The sequence below is a fragment of the Passer montanus genome, unplaced genomic scaffold (assembly GCF_014805655.1).
Source record: "Passer montanus isolate IOZ18808 unplaced genomic scaffold, ASM1480565v1 scaffold200, whole genome shotgun sequence".
Classification (NCBI taxonomy): Eukaryota; Metazoa; Chordata; class Aves; order Passeriformes; family Passeridae; genus Passer; species Passer montanus.
This window is the reverse complement of record NW_024366593.1, coordinates 378,703-392,169: the sequence shown is the minus strand read 5'-3', so window position 1 is coordinate 392,169 and position 13,467 is coordinate 378,703. Positions and strand designations below refer to the sequence as shown.

The 13,467-nt window shown below is 45.5% G+C and overlaps 2 protein-coding genes across 2 annotated transcripts; both read right to left on the bottom strand.

Moving 5' to 3' along the window:
* Window positions 1-696: 696 nt before the first annotated feature.
* Window positions 697-7,818, bottom strand: LOC120501748 (gastrin releasing peptide). Its single transcript, XM_039708406.1, has 3 exons — window positions 5,130-7,818; window positions 4,297-4,547; window positions 697-1,100 (listed from the first exon to the last, which is right to left on the bottom strand). Exons 1-3 carry the CDS (start codon window positions 5,263-5,265, stop codon window positions 1,047-1,049), a joined length of 441 nt encoding a protein of 146 aa, XP_039564340.1. The 5' UTR covers window positions 5,266-7,818; the 3' UTR covers window positions 697-1,046.
* Window positions 7,819-7,964: 146 nt separating this feature from the next.
* On the bottom strand, window positions 7,965-12,960 carry SEC11C (SEC11 homolog C, signal peptidase complex subunit). The gene is made up of 6 exons (XM_039708405.1): window positions 12,803-12,960; window positions 12,077-12,186; window positions 11,484-11,633; window positions 10,216-10,335; window positions 9,639-9,696; window positions 7,965-9,239 (listed from the first exon to the last, which is right to left on the bottom strand). Exons 1-6 carry the CDS (start codon window positions 12,842-12,844, stop codon window positions 9,186-9,188), a joined length of 534 nt encoding a protein of 177 aa, XP_039564339.1. The 5' UTR covers window positions 12,845-12,960; the 3' UTR covers window positions 7,965-9,185.
* Window positions 12,961-13,467: the final 507 nt, after the last annotated feature.

Below are 13,467 nucleotides of genomic sequence, written 5' to 3'. Positions count from 1 at the left end.
CCAACCAAACAATGAAACAAAAAACCCCCAAACAAACAAAAAAACCCCAAAACCCCAAAACAAAAAAATACCCCCGCACAAACAACAACAGCAAAAAAAAACAAAAACAAAAAAAAAAAAAAAAAAAAAACCCAAACAATCAAAACAACAACAACAAAAAGTGAACCCAAAATCTCTTTGGACCAGGACACTGATACTACCAGTGTCTCTAGTAGAATTAATACCATGTCTCCTCTCTGAGCATCTCTGTGCTCTGCCAAGACAGTATGTTAAAACTGGCTGACATTTGGCAGTCATTCCTGTGTCATATGACACTTCTGCCCCTTAAAGATCGGGATTGCGGAGCCGGGCAGTGTGGTGCGACTGAGACACGGCAAACAGCCGCAGCCACGGGGCTCACCGGGCACCGGAGCGCACCGGGACACCCCTCACGGCGGGGGCTCAGCCGGTGCCGGGCTTACCGGAGCTCTCCCCTCACGGCGGGGCTCAGCCCGTCTGCCCCGGGCCCGCGGAGCGGCCGGAGCGGGCCGGGCCCGCGGGCACAGCGGCATCCCCGGGCGCACACGGGGCACCGAGGCTCCCGGCCGAGCGGCTGGAAGTACAACACACGTGCTGTCCCGGGGGAGGCAGTGGCCCCTGCTACTGGCTTTTACACAGAGAATTTCACTGATTAACTCAAATAAAAGCATAAACTCCGCCTTTTTCTTGTTACTATTTATTGCGAATGTTGCAATGTCATGTAGTTTCAAACTAAGAGATGAAATGATTCGATAGGTAAGTAATATAATTAATTGGAAGACCCTTCCGTGACAATTTTTTATATATATATCAAAGCCATTCAAATGAGAAAATGCAACCTTGAAAATGAAATAGAGGATTTAGTCCTTGCTGAACCATACAAGAATATGTGTATTTAAGTACTTTACACAAAGGAATTCTTGTGTACAGAAAAGTGACCGTGTTGATTATCTGATACAATCAAGTGCTTGTGAAATATAGTCTCTTACAGAAAGTATTTGATTTCTTCATGATTTAGTGATCTTCTTTCAGCTTGGAGTGCTCTCTTTCATATTCACAACTTGAAGCAGATAGTCCATCATCTAATAAAAAGAAAAATATATTATTTATAGTCCAGTCCTGAATAAAGTAATTTGCTGAGATAATAAACTTTCTATAAGTTAATAAACCTAATAGATAACTGCTGTGTGCATTCACATAACAAACATATTCCTAATAATCTTTCCGAAACAGACCCCATTTGTCTTGGTTAGTGTAATAACCAACTGCCAAAGTAGGAGTAAAGTCATTCTCCCAAATAATTCTGTGTGCCATCTCATTTATATCCTGTCTCATTAGTGTGAAAAAGCCAACTAATAGAAACAATTTAAAGTTTCTTTTCCAACTTATTTTTGCACTTAGTCCAACTTGCAGGAGAGATTTGCCATCCCTTTTAACTACATTAACTGTAATTTATTCACAGAATAAAGAGCAGGCAAGGTATTAACTGAAAATAAAATAACACAGGTACACCATCCTAAGGCAAACCCCAAGAAGTATTGGGCTCACCTCTTCAATTATTTGACTGTATGCGAGCTACAGCTATTTCCCTCCTCTGAGTGAGTCTTTTAGAAATAATTCTTTTCTTCTTAAGAAATGTGCAGCCCAGTGTGAGCATCAGTGGTGATGCACTGGATGATTTGGGCTAATAAGAGAGACCCTGAACTGAGTTGCTTCAGGCACCTATCTGTATTTACTTCTAGCTTTGGCGCTTCCTGATCTTAAATTTAAAATTCAAGTTTTAAATTAAATCAGCTCTATTTGAAAGCATCCATGGAACAAAGTTCTTGGAGTCTGTTTTTCCCAGCACAGGCAGTCTTTGCAGTGTGTGCAGCAGGTGGAGCCCCTCCTGTGGCTGGCATCTCCATCAGTGCATGGGAATGCAGCCCTCGGTGGGCATGTGCTCCTGGGACAGCTGTTCCAGAAGCTGGTAGCTGGGTTCATTGTTTACCTCCTTTTGGTCACATTTAGTATGTCAGTCCAACAGGCCACTGCACAGGAAACAGTAACCTGCTACAAACCTGCTGTCTGGTTCCTCCTAGAAAAAGTTTCTGTTCCAAACTCACACTAAATATGCTTGGAAAAGTATTTTATGCCAAGGACAAATTTTCTGGGTGCGCTGTGCATCATCCTCAGCTTCCTGTACCTGGTAATCTTCTCCTGTGCATGGACACCTTCCACAGCTGTGGTGCAGCAGCACCTTACCCCACGGTGCTGTCTAACCAAAGCCTGTGCACCTGAAACCCCTCACATCCTGACAAATCTACACAACCAACCCCCAAAGGCCAGTTATGCATTTGCATCACTATGCACATGAATGTCACATTCTGTATATCAGAGCTCCACCTTTATAAATAAGGCCTCTTTTGTTCAAAATAACTTTAAAATGAAAAATAATTCTCACTATTGAAATGTTTAGGAAACTATCGCAGCCCTCAAAAGAGTAAAGCACATTCCTTTTGATCTTCATATTTTCTTCATCTAGAAGGAAGATCTCAGAAGTACCCTAAATTTTAGGTGCTTTCTTGAAGCCAAGGGGAAAACAGGACATCATATCCTGTCTAGGCTGTGTATCATCAGATGTTAGTGTCCAACAGCAGGAAAGTACAGCTACAGCTCCTTTCATTAGATTTTACTTCAGAGTGGAGACAAAGAAACTGTTGAATGATGGACATCAAAGGTTCTATGGCCAAATGAGGTTCTGCAAGTTGTCTTCTATCTTAGTCACAGGAAAAACATGAGCTTTTTTTACTAATCCTTGCAGAAATCTGGATGGTTAAGGCAATAACCTCATTATTCCATAAGGATGTTCAGTGTCTGAGCACAGAAATGCGGATGTTAATTTACGGTGAAAGTACACACATATGGATATGATTCAACTTACCGGAGGCAACTTCCAGCCTTCCTAAGTAGGATTTATTGACAGATATTTTAGAAGTCAGAACATTTCCCTCTTTACATTAAATAATGGAATTTGTTCATTTAATTTGATTACAAAGCTGCACACTGCAGAACTGAAGATAGAATAAATAGTTTCTCTTTTAGATAGTATTAATAATCAGTTACTATGATGCATCACTATCATAAAGCCAAAAAGAAACCCATGGGCAGCATTCATATCACTGGTGTGAGAGACTTAAATCACAGCTTAATTTAAAGGGTGAATTTTTACCCAGATTCAAATAAAAGCCTAAGTATTTACTGATTTGATTGCACCAGGATTTCAGGAGGGAAACCAGGCTGAAGTTAGCCCAGGAATATTAATGACATCATATTGCAGTAGAATACGGGAAGGAAAAATTCTTCCCATTAATGTCTTTAAGGGGGCGTATTAATCTTTTTATTCCATTTCACTGTCACCTGAAAGAATTCTGAAGCTTTATCACCATGACTGTGCCTGAGATATTATAAGGAAAGGAATTTTCTTGTGGATCCTGTGATTTACATTAGACCCCAACTACTTTCTGTAAAACCTCCATTATCCTTCCCAGTGTATTTTATAGGATTTCCCAAAATAATAGGGATTAATCTGTTCCAAACCTTGTTGTCTTGTGCAACAGCACTAGGAAGAACATCAGCTTGAGGGATGAGGAGGGGCAGCTTATCAGTAGCCCCAGACTCCTTTAGCAAACCCAGGAATGACCACAGCAGTAGCCAGCACCATGGGCTGGAGAAAAGGCAAAGGAAACAGGGACAAAGCTGGCACCAGAGAAAATTCTGCAGCCCAAGGCTTTACTCAGCCCAAGGCAGAACATCCTGAATGGTGATGGAAGGGGGCGGTCAGTGTATTGTGGTTCCTCCTGCCCTCACACTTGTCTTTCACACCAGCTTGGCTTTGCTGGGCAATATGTGCTGCTCATTGATCACCTAAGCATAAAGAAAAGAAAAGAAAAGAAAAGAAAAGAAAAGAAAAGAAAAGAAAAGAAAAGAAAAGAAAAGAAAAGAAAAGAAAAGAAAAGAAAAGAAAAGAAAAAAAAATGCCCCAGCCAAGCAGCTTGAAGGGAGCCTAGGCACTAAAATCTACTGAATGCATGCCGTGTTTATACCCCTAGCAAATGAAGTAATCAAAAATACAGTCGGTGAGTGACAATCTGCAATCAAGAGCAGAATCTTACAGTACTGAATGTCTAATACATGTGATGTTTTCTGCTGCTTTTCTGGACAATCCACCAGCTGATATGCTACTGTAAACCAAAAACTGAAAACATGGAGTATATTTACAGGTTTTATCTTACTTACATGTTTCCAACTGCTATTGTCATCTGTCTCCCAGGTGTTCCTGGTATTCCAGGGGAGCCCTCCTTTTGAAAAGTGACCACTTTTATTTTCATTCCTTTCTAGCAGCCTTAGCAAATATTTTGAGATTTCTTCCCACTGCAGATACTCTTCCAGCTGCTTGATATTGTCAGGTAATGCTGAAAATGGTGTCTTGTTTTCTTCTTCAAAACCATAAGGAAAATCTCCAGTGCTTTTTTTCCCCATTAAATGTCCTGTAACAACAATTAAAGTAGCACAAAATGAACCAAAACAGGTAAAAATTTGATTGTTCAAACATCAGTGGGACTTTGCTACTGATGGGAAGGGAAGGGAAGGGAAGGGAAGGGAAGGGAAGGGAAGGGAGGATGAACCAGCAAAATTAGATTTTTATATTTGAAAAGTGAGTTATCCATTGTAGAATATTTCAAATGATCAACCAGTCCCACAAGGTGTTGTATACACAGAGGTTATTCTTAAGGGAAGGGAAGGGAAGGGAAGGGAAGGGAAGGGAAGGGAAGGGAAGGGAAGGGGGTAGATGATGTCGAGTTGTAGCATTTCTGGGAGTGAAGACTTTGTCAGTGTCACACAGTAGTATTAATTTCTTCTGTCTCTTGTGTTACATGGTCAGAGAAAACGTGGCTGAGAGAGGGGCAGCGATTACCAAGAGCTTTGTCTGGAGATAGAGAGAGGCTCTTGGTAAGATTTGCTGGAATTAAAGCGGACGGAGAAGCCGAGGTTTTAGACTTACCCTGCCTGGACACGGGACGCAGGAACCGAGCGTTCCAGTGCCTTTGTAGGAGTTAAAGCGCACTTACCCACAGCCCAGTGGCTGCCGCGGGGGTAGATCTTGGTGAGCGCGGGGGTCCCGCCGGGCTGCAGCGGCGCCGCTCCGCCCTGCGCTGCGGCCGCTCCGCGCTCCGCCACGGCTCCGCCACGGCCGCCGCCCCCCATTTATCCGGAGCCGGGCCCGAGCGGAGCCCGCGCCTGACGCCTGCTCACGGGGCCGCTCCGCCCGCGGGGCGAGCCGGGGCGGTGCCGGCCCGGGCTGCCCGTGCGGGGGGGCCGCTCTCCCTCTCGCTTCCCTCGGCAGCACGGGCGCGCCCCGCGAGCTCGGGCTGCCCTGCTCCGCCCGCCGGGGCCGCTGCCGAGGGAGCCCGGGAGCTGCAGGGGGAGCCGTCACCCCCATCCTGCGGGACCGCACCGCGCGGCTCCGGTTCGGCTGCACCTGGGGCAAAGGGGCTCGCTGTCCTTCGCTGGAACAGCAAGTCTGGTGTAAAGGGCTCCAGCATCTCCTAAATTTCCAGTCACAAGTAACAGTAAAGTGGATGCGCATTTACAGGGCTTTCTGCTTTCCCTGCGCAGGGACTCTCTCTGTAAACTTTGAAGCCCCTGAAGCACCTGGAACTGGCCAACTTTGTAGCAAATGGATGAAAAGAATTCCAGCCTGAAGAGGCAGTGCAGGGAAAAGACAGAGACAGTACATCCCTGGAAAGGCCCTGAAGTGGAACACTTGAAGTGGTTTCACTGGAGTGAAGGTGGGTGAGCAATGATGGGATAGAAGCCCTGATGTGCCCAGGAGAACACAGGGACAGGATGAAGCCACGTGTAATGCGATGATTTTGCCGTCTAGAGAACTATGGCAGGAGCTGGGATACACAGAGCAGAGCTGACTGTAAGGAACTTGCCAGCTCCTCCAGCTAGCCCCACATGACTGGAACTGAACTATCCCTACTACTGGAAACTCACACGGATGTGAATTAACATAATTTCCAGGCAAAATCTTGTACAATTCCTTTTGAAGTAAACCCTGTATCCTGCTGTATTGAGCCAAATTGTTCCCTTGTTTAGTCACAGTTTGTTTCATCTTCTTTCACTGATTAATGTGATTCATTCTTTTCTTTTGGTTATTAATTATGCATTCCTGCTTAATTCACAACAGTATTCTCAAGCCTCAAGTTGCACTGTGCAGCCCGCAGTGCAGCTACTGACATGTGCCTGTGCTGAGTGACAGTTGATCAAATAAAATATTGCCATCCAGAGAAACTTCTAATTGTTTGGAGCAATCAAGGCAGGAAATTGAAAAATTGAGGAAATTGTCCATTTTCAGAAAACAAAACCAAATCCCACCAAACATGAATTCTTACTCAGTTCCAAATCTCTTGTACTGGAAATACCATGCGGACAATTAAACCTTTCTCATATGTTGTATATGTACTGTGCCTTTATTATTTATTTAGTTGTTCATAAGGATTTATTCTAGTTCTTAATTGCTTACCCTTCAAAGGAAAAGAGTAACTTGATTATATAGAGAAATATTATTGTGGACCCCCCACAACAGAAAAGGAACCAGGTACAACCAAAGGGTGTTATGAACTATGAGTGACTCAACTCACTCAAGACAATTTTTCTCTTAAAGAAGAAGCCTGATAACACCAATCTGTGTTTAAACATCAAGAAACAGCTCACTCTTTTAAAAAATATCCCTCCCTTGTTCATATATCCCATGGCAAAGCAAAATGTTGCTGTGCTTCATGGCAGGAAAACATTCATGGTTTTTAAATGCTATTACCCTGATAACACTTTAATTCACTTCCTTTACATTTTCGACAAGCATCATTGTTCCATCAGCAATGCATATTAGATGGCTGTAAAAAGGGATAATATAAGAATGGTGTGCCTTTCATCGTTTCCTTTGTAGGGATCCTGGCGTTGCACGCAGCCAGGATGTATGTACAGAACAAACACTGGTGGAAGCCTATCTCCAACGTAATAACAGGCGTGATCACTGAGGAATACTCTGTAAATGTTGAAGATGCTGACTAGACTAAGCTCCAGCATTTCTAGCCCGCACTCAGGGCAGGTGTTCTGCAAATAACCTCACCATCGACTCAGTGCAGCAACAGCTCCCCGAAGAACTGAAGACATTTCTCAGAAAAGAGCTCCACAACTTTACAGAAGCTGAATAATATGAAATAATAACATTTATCTAGTAAGGCCCAGTGAAAGATAGTTGACACTGTTTGCGCTGCGCTTTGGGAAGCCCTGGACAACTGAAGCTTAAGCACAGTGATTGCTCACTGCACATTTAACTTGTGCCAGGCTGCTGCGGCAGCCACAAGTTTGGGTTTAGGATTCTTGTGGTGGAGGGGTTCAATAACTGGAGAATTCCAATGGGAAGCATTTATGCCTGTGGACCAGAACAGCCTGCAGGGACCATCCAGCCCAACAGCCTGAGCCCTTCCAGGCCGCCCAGAAGCTCAAGGGTGTTGCCCAAGCGCTCCTGGAATGCTGAGCTTGGGACATCCAGCCTCTCCCGAGGGAGGCTGCCCCAGGTCTGAGCACCCTCTCAGGATGGCAATGCTTCCTGACATTCACTCTGATCCCCCTGGCACGGCTCTGAGCCACTCCTGGGACTGGATCCCAGTGTCACATTGGCCAGCTGCAAAATGTCCAACTGCCCTCTCCAGGTCTGTGCTGGCTGTGCTCGCATTGGGTAGGTGGACAGCATAAATCTGGATTTCAGCAACACCAAGAGAAAGAAAAAAGTCTTATTCCACGTACACTGTCTCCAAAAAACACATTCTTTTTTCTTAACTGGGATGATACACTTCCAGGAAGACTGCATTAACGATCCCAACATTATTCTGCCATGCCATTTATTATATTCAATTTTATTTCTATATAATTTGACACAAAATAAGTAACTTTTATAATACAGTTGGACATGAAAACCGCTTAGTAGGACACAAAAGAAGTAATATTACTTAGAGAAATTCAGCAGTTGTCTGCTGAGCATGAGCTGTTACAACAGAAAAGGTGTCATTATTGTATAATAGAGTATTTTTGCAGAGGTAAGGGATTACAGAAGAAACAGAACTCCAAAGGAAAAAAGCATCATGCTGTTCCTTATCAAAGCTACAAAAACAAAGCCAGCAAGGAAAACAAGTTCTGCTTTGTTGAAAGTGCAACACTGACATTTGAAGATAAGAGAAAAATACCAAATTTCATAAAAGACAGTTATCAGGTAAGTTTTTAAACGAAAAATCAATTTTATGTTTAACACTATTCAGGTGTCATACGATAGGAGAGAATAATACATTCTCCAAACTGGCATAAGAGTTCTGGTTTCCCCGTCTTGGCAGTATCCCTGAAGTGTACCACTGTGCTATTCATTCAGTAATTTACAAGTGTTATTACAGCCCCAGAAAACCTTTTTGTTAGGTTAGTTTAAGAGCTAGAACACAAAAGGCAGATCATCAACAGCCTGGTCCCTAAAAACCAGGCCTCTAAAAATCAGGCCATCTGGGCTTTTTTCCTTACCCCGTGAAGGAGCAAATTTCAAATTCAAGGAAAAAAGCTCTGAGTCCCCACTGCTCAGTACCAAGTCGCAGCAGAACTCCCCTTCCTGGCTGTTTTTGGCAGCCACAACCAGCCAACTTAGGCATAAGTCTGCCTAAACTCCTAGAACTCACTGCCTGCTCAGAGATTCCGTGTCCTTCCAAGCACTGATCAAAACAGTATGTGGAGAAAAGAGGGCAGTGACAGATTAAAAATAACCCCCGAAACTAATAGGAGGGGAAAAGTGGGGTCAGATGCAGCAGCAGTCAGTCAAAGCCACTGCAGCACGGCAAGAGAGCCCTTGGCTGCTCCAGCACGACAGTCCTCCAAGCCAGAGCCAGGCCAGCCCAGAGCAGTCTGCAGAAGGTGGTAAATACATCACTTTGTAATTAGCCAGCAGCCAACAGCTTCACTCAGTAGGAGTTGTTTATTCCGACAAGACAAAAGCTTGCACAGTTTTGTAACTATACAGAAATGAAACCATCTGAAATACATCAGCTGTTCCCCCGGGGTATCTGCCCCTGTTCTGGTGTCTAGGATTCCCGCTTGAGCAGTACGTACGCTCCCATCACTGCCAGCAGAGCATACTGCAAAGAAACACAGAGCACAGCCTCGTTACAACTCCTCTCCACCGAGCCCTGAAAGCACAAACTGCTCCAGAGGTGCCCTCTCCAACATCACACTGCACAATTACACAGCTCTGGCCTACAAAGCTGCAGGAAGATTTAAAAGTGATCAAATTCATCATAACCAGGCATCACAACTGCATACACTTAACTAACAAAATTCTAATAAATTACATGTTTTCAACTCCTTACAAACAACAAATTCTGCTCCCCAACAGTCAGCAAGGAAAGCCAGCTCATCCTACGTTAGATACCAAACCACAGACACAAGTTATTAACATGTACGCTTAGAGGCAAGGTTCTTATTGTCTGTACTTGTTAGTTTAGCAACTCAAGTATTCACAATGTCAGCATACATACCTTAAATTTTGGGTAGTCATTCATTATTATAGTTACCATTCCTACATAGGGCAAAAACCTGTAATTGACAAAACAGGTGAATGTAAAATTGACCCTCAAATATTTCAAGGAAGTATTTGAATGTTACTCAGTCTGGAATATTTCAGTGTGATCCCACAATCTACAGCTAATGGGGATCTGAACAGGAAGTAAAATTCATTAGTTTTCCTTAATCAAAGTTATCTGAGAAAATCTGAAGAGATTTCAGCTCAGCTGAAGGAGAAGGAGACAAAGTCAAAAGCTCAAACCTTCCATAAAATTTCTGTGGAATGCCAAAACAATTTCCTAGAAATTCCCAGCAATTACAAGGAGAAGCTGGTTAATATTGCATTTTCAGGTGAACTATTTGTTAAATGCCCTTTTTTTCCCCCCACACTCCACATCAGTGTGAGGACTACAGGAAGCAACTTTTCCAGGTTTTCTTTTAAATTACAATTCTATTTGAAAAAATACATCAGATCTGGTTTGTATCAACATCAGAACCGATTTAAGAGCTAATTTTTCTCTTTAATTACAAAGTACATTTTGCTTTACTTACCCTCTTGCTCTTCCAACAACATCTTTCTTCTCTAACCAGTTCTGACCTTCTTTGTACAAGCCTCTATCATCAACTTCATTATTATCCCCTTTAGTCAGAAATTTGATGTTCCCATTTCCTCTAGAAGGCAATGAGGTGATAAACTAAATAGCACTTAATTTAAAAATCTCAATTAACATCTACAAAGCAAATGGGGATGAAAAGTGCTACAAGCTTAGATAACAATGTTTGCTTTCAGACCTGCTTATTGAACAACCACCATTAAATCATTAACATTACAGACTTTACTGACTTTATCTATCAACAGATACTAGCAAGAAACATTTTTTACAACACTCCTAGGTTGTCAGTTGATGTAAGCAATTACACAATGGACATGAAAGGGACATTGTCCATCCAGGCACTAAACTTCCTCAACAAATCCTGTGTGTTTTATCAGCATCTTCCACAGAACACAAATTCAAATAAACTTGTTAAGTTTACAGTCTTCAAATGAATTTTGATTAAGTACAGATATCAAGAAATGAGGAGTTCTCATAAAGACAAATTAGGTAATAAAAAAAATTAAATAGGCGATTCTTGGGAATTTTAAAAAAGCATGGAAGAACAGATGCCACTCAAGACATAAACACCTTCAGCTCACGGAGCAAATACATCAGTGCTTGCCACCTCCAGCCTGGCTTTCCACTGTGCAGAACTAGGAGCAGAGCCATGGTTTGGAAGAACTGTTTGGCAGGGCAGGCCTCTGCAATCAAGGCCAAACCAAGCCCTCTCCCTGCTGCTTTCAGCAAGACCTGTCATGGGCAGTGTGGCCAAGAGACACAGGAACAACAAGTCTCCTCTTTTATCCTGAATCAAATTTGGGAAGCTTCAGTTAGCAAAGCTCACACACTCTGTCAGGCTGCACCCTGATTCTGGATCTCCACCTTCCACCAAAAATTTGCTCTTACAACCAAAATCCCAACTGCACAAGCAGCAGCAGAGATGTGGACTCTGCTCCCACGCACATTCCTGCCGCCAAGATTCCTCCTGGGCACAGCTCTGCCTGCCCCAAGCCTGAGCAGCTCCGCTGAGGGCAAGGTCACAGACCCTCACCAAGTGTGACAGAACTGGGGACACAAGTGGATCACCACACCCTACAGCTGAGCTTTCTCTCACTGCTTAGCCTCACCTGCCTTTCCCACACACCAAACCACAACTAAACTGACACTGAAAGCCACGGGGAAGGAAAGGAGCTTTACAAACAAAAAACCACCGAGTTGCATTACTTTTCATGTACTTTGATAACTCTGTGAACTATTGGAATGTCTCTGCCTTCAACTTTAAAAACAACTATTTCACCAGCTCTGATTGGGTCATCATGGAAATTTGTTAGAAACAGCAGGTCTCCCCTGTGAAAAGCTGGCTCCATGCTGCCACTAGAAAAAACAAGAAAGAGAGAGTTTGTTGGCATAAATGAAAGAAGCTCCATGAAATCAAAGAACATTTCATTCGTACAGACAAACCCACAGTTCTAACAGAGATCTGCAGCTTCACCCATTCAGTTACACTGCTCAGACCTTTAACAGAACCCAAACCCCAGAAAGCAATCTGCAGGAGTTTACCCCGGAGGAAGGGCAGACTCCTGCAGAAGGAAGGTGGATTTTAAAAGGTCTCACACATTTACTGCTCCTACAAACCTCAGTGGGAACTGGGCCGTGGCTACTGACAGCGTGGCTTTTGTTGGAGCCCAAGCACAGCTTTGAGTCTTCCTTTAAATAGGTGACATTTCGAATTCCAACTGCATCCAAGGGGGAGGGGGAGCAGACAAAAGGCAAAACAATACCTAGCCTTGAAGCAGAAAGCCTTTCCCTTGACTCACCTGAGCACCACAACAATGGGGCTCTCGCTGCCAGTCACCACGATCAGCCCTTTCCAGATCATCAGGGCAGAAGACACAATCATAGCAAAATTTAAGACTTGGTAATATAGCTGTGTGAAACAAGAAAATCGGCTTTTAAAGGTCCTGTATTGTATTTAGAAGGACAATACAGAACTTTAACTCAAGTCCCCCCCAAATTCTAGGCTAAAATCCCATTCCAGTACAAGTCTGGTTGCCACGTCAGAATCCACCACACTGCAGCATAAAGCTGGAATCCCCTGTGTGCCTTAGTCTCCTGCGTGTCAGTGACAGACGCAAACACTCTGATAAAGGCTTCTAAAGCTGGGGAAGCGGCCTGGCGAACGATGAAAGCTGGTTCGGTGGCACGGCCCTGCCTCCCACCCCGCAGGGACGCGGGGAACGCCGGGCTACCAGCAGCGCCTGCCTTTCTACAGCGACTTCTGCTTAGACAGAGGAGCCGGAGAAGACGAGACTCGGCAAAAGCCTCATCATTTCCTGCTCCTGTCACACTGAAATTTCTTATCTGGAAAATCACTGATTTGACTCCTGCCCCCAGTGCTGCCGCTCCGCCAGCAGCGGATGCGCTTTAACCACACTCCTTCTCTGCTGGCTCCTTTCGTCGGCAGCACACGGGGACAGTGCTGGGAAGGCCCCTGCAAGCCGGCGTGTGCAATCCGCCGCTCCCGGCGCGGCCGAGCCCGCTACCTGCCGCTTGTTCATGCGCCGCAGGTCCCCGAACAGATCCATGGCGGCCCCCGGCCAGCGCCGCCCGCGCCCCCCGCGCGGCGCCCGCGATGACAGCGGCACCCGCGCTGCTCTCTGGGATCTGTAGTTTTCTTGCTCTCCGCCCTGCTGACACACAGGGGGCCTCTGCGGCCAGGTGAACCATAACTCCCAGACGCACCGCGGCGAGAGGACCTGAGGACGAGGCCCCTTGCTTCTCGGCCCTGGAGGTGCCGGAGCAGCTGGCTGTACCGAGGGACCATCGGCGAAGGCTCAGACCCCTCAGCTCGGCGGGAAGAGCCGCACCAGCCCGAGAAGCGCCGGAACGGCTGCGCCGCTCGCCCGGGAGCAGAGAGTCTTGGGTCAGGCGACTGCCGCGGGCACCCTGGGGCCGCCGCTGCGTGTGCGCAGCTCATTGGCTGGAAGGGGAGCGCGGGGGTCTTGAGGGGCTGTGAGGGCCGTGAGGGCCGTGAGGGGCCGTGAGGGGCCGTGGGGGCATTGAGGGTCCGTGAAGGGCCGTGAGGGGCCGTGAAGGGCCGTGAGGGGTCTTGAGGGGCCGTGAGGGCATTGAGGGGCCGTGAAGGTATTGAGGGGCCGTGAGGGGCCGTGAGGGGCCGGGAGGGGTCTTGAGGGGCCGGGGGGGGGCT

What these genes read in the sequence shown, in the direction of transcription:
- LOC120501748 (XM_039708406.1), bottom strand. Translation starts at nt 5,265, where the DNA reads ATGGGGGGCGGCGGCCGTGGCGGAGCCGTGGCGGAGCGCGGAGCGGCC. An exon ending in CGGCAGCCACTGGGCTGTGG is followed by an intron (nt 4,548 to 5,129) that starts GTAAGTGCGCTT and finishes TTGTTGTTACAG; the next exon opens with GACATTTAATGGGGAAAAAA. An exon ending in ACAATAGCAGTTGGAAACAT is followed by an intron (nt 1,101 to 4,296) that starts GTAAGTAAGATA and finishes TCTTTTTATTAG; the next exon opens with ATGATGGACTATCTGCTTCA.
- SEC11C (XM_039708405.1), bottom strand. Translation starts at nt 12,844, where the DNA reads ATGGATCTGTTCGGGGACCTGCGGCGCATGAACAAGCGGCAG. An exon ending in GTTATCAAAGTACATGAAAA is followed by an intron (nt 10,336 to 11,483) that starts GTAATGCAACTC and finishes ATTGCCTTCTAG; the next exon opens with AGGAAATGGGAACATCAAAT. An exon ending in GTTGTTGGAAGAGCAAGAGG is followed by an intron (nt 9,697 to 10,215) that starts GTAAGTAAAGCA and finishes TGTCAATTACAG; the next exon opens with GTTTTTGCCCTATGTAGGAA.